The sequence below is a fragment of the Apis dorsata genome, unplaced genomic scaffold (assembly GCF_000469605.1).
Source record: "Apis dorsata unplaced genomic scaffold, Apis dorsata 1.3 scaffold_72, whole genome shotgun sequence".
In the NCBI taxonomy this organism is placed as follows: Eukaryota; Metazoa; Arthropoda; class Insecta; order Hymenoptera; family Apidae; genus Apis; species Apis dorsata.
The window spans coordinates 188,724-193,570 of record NW_006263370.1 but is presented as its reverse complement, the minus strand read 5'-3'; the positions used below and the strand labels follow the sequence as shown (position 1 = coordinate 193,570).

General features: G+C 23.2%; 1 protein-coding gene across 3 annotated transcripts; it reads left to right on the top strand.

Moving 5' to 3' along the window:
- Positions 1 to 3,316: 3,316 nt before the first annotated feature.
- LOC102675352 (jerky protein homolog-like) lies at positions 3,317 to 4,847 on the top strand. Of its 3 annotated transcripts, XM_031515474.1 has the most exons (3): positions 3,317 to 3,426; positions 3,898 to 3,976; positions 4,069 to 4,847. In XM_031515474.1, exon 3 carries the CDS (start codon positions 4,071 to 4,073, stop codon positions 4,809 to 4,811), a length of 741 nt encoding a protein of 246 aa, XP_031371334.1. In that variant the 5' UTR covers positions 3,317 to 3,426; positions 3,898 to 3,976; positions 4,069 to 4,070; the 3' UTR covers positions 4,812 to 4,847. The 3 variants fall into 3 exon arrangements, with proteins under 3 accessions (XP_031371334.1, XP_006610312.1, XP_006610311.1); XM_006610249.2 differs by lacking the exon at positions 3,898 to 3,976 and having other exon boundaries at positions 3,326 to 3,426; XM_006610248.2 differs by lacking the exon at positions 3,317 to 3,426 and having other exon boundaries at positions 3,822 to 3,976.

Sequence of the window (4,847 nt, the reverse complement as noted above, 5' to 3'; positions counted from 1 at the left end):
AAAAAAAAAAAAAAATAAAAAAATTAAAAAAAAAAAAAAAAAAAAAAAAAAAAAAAGAAAGAAAGAAAAAAAAACAAACTAAATGAAAAAGCGTTTGACGAACTTAGAACATGGCTGATCATTGCCAGGAAGTACGAAATTGCCCCGGAAATACGGTATATGCAACGATGGGTTGAGAAGACTATGGCAGAAGAGACCAGGTGAAATCTGAACCGTATTATTATCGAGACTCGTCTCAACTCATGTCAGCTCGAAAAGAGACACCAACGCTCTATTGACACTGATAGCTCGTGCAAACATTCATCCGGCGTACTACACGCGTGTATACGCCAAAGGGAAAAGAAATAAAGGATGTGGCAAGCTTTAGTAAGTTCAAACGATATGACGACATGTCTATATTTGGGCATCAACTAGTACCGATATGAACGAGTCACTCCAACAATTTTCTGCTATTCAATAATACTTATTGTCAATTAAATATTTTTTTGACTATGAATTCCGATATTAAATATTATTAAAATCGATAATAGATTATTTAATAAAATATTCTTATATTCAATTTTTTATTCATAGAATAAGTAAGTTCTATGTTAAGATTAACTATTGAAGAAAGAAAAAAAAAAATCCCTAGAATTGAAATAATATGTATCACAAATAATATTATGTATGTGATATAAGAATGATCAAAGTTTATAATTACTTTAATATTCTTTTTAGAGATTTAACTATATATATTTGGCTATATAAGATATTAGAAATAAAGAAATAATACTATTATATTTTTTATTCTCTAAAGAGATATGATTATATTAAAATTATTAACATAGAAATTATATATTATTTAAAATTTATATTGTAAGATTGAAAAAAAATTTGATGAATTTCTATTTTATTAATAACAAGATTATAAAATGTTAACTGAATAAAGAATTCAGCGAACTGGAAGAAATATAATCTTTTTTTACAATATACCATATATGTGCCCTTCGTTCACTGGTTAGTATAACAGTTTCTTACCGGAAATGCTTTTTTATTATAGGAAGTATATAAAACAATACTGTTACCCTATGAATGAATTTAAAATACTAAATTACATATTATATTTGAAAATATAAGAACAATAAAAAAACATCAATAAAATATTATAAAAAAAACAAGTCGAATACATAATCTTTGAATAAATTAAATAATATTATTTAACTCTACTACTCAAGAGAATAACAATAATAACTTAATTAGAACTTGAAGCTGTTTTTGAGAGATAATGATGTTATTTGACATAATTCTATTTTAATTTAGAAATGAAATCAGTTCTTGGAATAACGTTTATGATCTCAATCTTATATAATATTACTAGCATTGAATCACATAATTACTGATAAGCTAAAAGTGAGAATAAAAATGCAGTGTGATTGCTTTGCTTTGCATAATAGTTTTGAAACGGTGTAACTGATTATTTTTAATATTTAAATCACTAATTAGTCACACTACTAAAGTTATCGAACAATTATTCATATCACTTTTACATAAAATAGTTACTACATAATTTTTTTGTTTTACTAGAAGATAATTTTTTATATATAAAGTAATTACAAAAATAATATAAATGTATTTAATATTTACATAATTGTAAAATGTTTCATCGCAACTAGTACTATACTATAACTGTACTTTATTTAATCAGTCGACAGTTGTTAATCCAGATGACATCATTAGTTTCTCGGAAATTTGCACATATTGTAGACATTTAATTTTAATTTCATGGTATTATGATACACAAGCTTGATAATTGAAAAATGGCGCCGTGATATTTGGTGAAATGACACGAAAAATTATTTTCGATTCATTTTTATTTTTATTCCTTACTTGAGATACAATTATTTGAATTTTAAAATTTAAATACTTAAAAATATATTATTCAAAAAATTAAAAATTTAAATATTCAAAAATTATAAACATAGAAATTTATGAATTCAAAATATTGTATTTATATTTTATAATATTTGAAAATTTTTAAGAAAAAATCACATATGAATTTGTAACATTTATATATGTAATGATTTATTTATTATGAATTTCATAATCATTCAAATTTTTATTCAATTAAGAAATAAAGATCTCGCCACAGGAAAATATTTATTTTTATTTTACAATAATGGCATAATGAAAAGTAATTATTTTCTCATATCATATCACTAATATTCATCATTAAATAAAAAAAAAAAAAGAGAAAAAAAAAGCAAATCACATTCAATTCAATAAACGGAATTCATAATAATTTATTTTTGAAAAAGAATTTTATACAAGAATTATATTTGCAAAGTACTATATATAGTGAGTCATTCGATTTCCTTTACAGATATAATTATAAAGTTATAACTTTCATATAATAGATTGAATAACAAGTTATTATAGTAGTATTATATAATTATCTGTATTCTCAATTTTGAAAGACAAAAAAAAAAAAGATTTTTCAAAATCAAAGAATTAAATATTTCATTATTTACATTCATATTTTTATTTATTTTATAAAGATATAATCTAAATTGAATTTTAAAAAGATATATTTATATTTATTTTTATATTTTATTCAGGTTCATTTTTATATATTGGAATATTTTATACTCATCCATTGTATTTTTTAATCTCATTATCTCAAATATCTCTCAATTACCTTATTATATATGTATATATAATATATATAATTTATGGATCGACCTATCTATATATTATCGAAAACGTGACTAAATAAAACGTATTATTTTACAGAAAATGACTACTTATGTATCATTTTAATCACTAGCGTCATTGTTAGTTGCATTTCTTATCTACGCAACATCATAGTTTGCGGTGTCTTTTGTAACTTTCGCGTAAACTCCCACGCGCTACATTAGGCCACTTTTCATTCTCTACTTAGACGCACGAATTCACCATGGAATTTACGTTACCAGTATATGAATACAATGGACTGGAATTATTCAGACACTTTTCAAATCTCTCGGCTGATTTGAATTTTAATGAACCTGTCTTTTCGAACAGAAATTGTCACATAATATAGAGAGTCTTTCTTTTTTTGCTAGTGCAAAGCGAATTAAATTAGAATTAAATTAGAATTAAATTAGAATTAAATCAGATTGGACACGATCATAATAATATATCGAATAATAAGAAATATAATAATATTAAAAGATAATAAAAATTTTTAATGCTACATATGAATGAATGACTACGTATGAAACATCCAATATTTTAAAATATTCGTTGATTTTCTCTTTAATAATATATTTTTTATCTATATTTTTAATTATGAATACCAGAGGACGTTGCGAACGAAATATTCTTTTCCTTTTAATCAATGACTAAATGATATTTTGAGTGGGAATTCAAATGTGCTTGCATTATACAAATAATTAAATCTTGCATAAAGTAAGTTTTTATGATTATTATGTTTCATTTTGCTTTGATTTTCATGGACTGATTAATTCAAGCATTTATAATAAGGTTAGATGACATAACCTATAAATGAGAAATTTGTTAATCAATAAAACAATAATTTTAATATTTATTAATAATTATATAAATTCATTAGCAAACATTGATTAAAAAATAATCTTTTTTTTAAACATTGAAAAATATACCTTTTTTTTATGATAAATTTATTTTATTTTTTTTCAGTTATACAATTTATTTATTTTCTCATTAATTTTATTTTTTAAAAAAATAGAAATAATAAGAAAATCATTCAATAGAATAAAAAGAAAATATAAATTTACCAATTTTAATTTAAAAAAAAATTATAAAATATATATTATAAAAATTTATATATTTTAGTTTTCAATTAATTTCATTGAAATTTACTTTCAAAAATATTTGTTTCTTGGAAAATTATATTTATAGTTGGTCCATCAGATTAATTCTTCATTACATCACAATACTAGTGTGATTAATTAGTATGCAGCAAACAGGAATATTACAAGTAGGTCAATATTATCTATTGTAAGATCATTAAATTATTTCTAGAATATCTATTATACAGACTATATTATTTTTTATATTTGACATTTACAGGCATGTCAGGAAAAAGGAAGAAAGTTACTGTGACCATAGAAAAGAAATTAGAAGCTCTATTCAGAATCGATAAAGGTGAGCCAATGAAAAGTGTTGCTGTTGATTTAGGGGTAGGAACATCTACTGTTTCTGATTGGAAAAAGAATCGAAAGGAAATTGAAGAATTTTGTGCTAAAATGGTTTCTAGAGATAGTTTAGGTAATAGAGGAACAATAAAAAAAGCAAAGAATGTAACATTAGATGATGCACTCTATGTATGGTATATTCAAGAACGTGAAAATGGTATACCAGTGTCAGGACCTATTCTTAGAAAAAAGGCTCTTAGTCTTAATAAAAAGCTAGGTGGTGATCCTACTTTTACAGCAAGTGTAGGATGGTTAGGTAGATGGAAAGCCCGTCATGGAATAAGACTAACCCTTTGCAGTGAAAACTTATTAGAAGATGCAGTTACTAATGACAGTTCAAATCAATTAGTGCTAGAAAATGATATTGTAACTGTGTGTTTGTCCACTGAAGATGAAGAGGACATTCAAAATACTTTTAATGATAAATGTCATCAAAAAATAACACATATAAATCATCTTGAAGCAGCAGAAATGTTAAAAAAACTAATAAACTATTTTGAACAACAAAGTGATATTTTAAAGAATGATTTAGTGACATTAAGAAATTTACGTGATTATGCATCAAAAAAATATTTATTGACTTTAAAAGAAAAAACATCTACTAATTTTATTAAATAACATTTTCAGTGTATGTCTTTAATTAAATGTAAATAA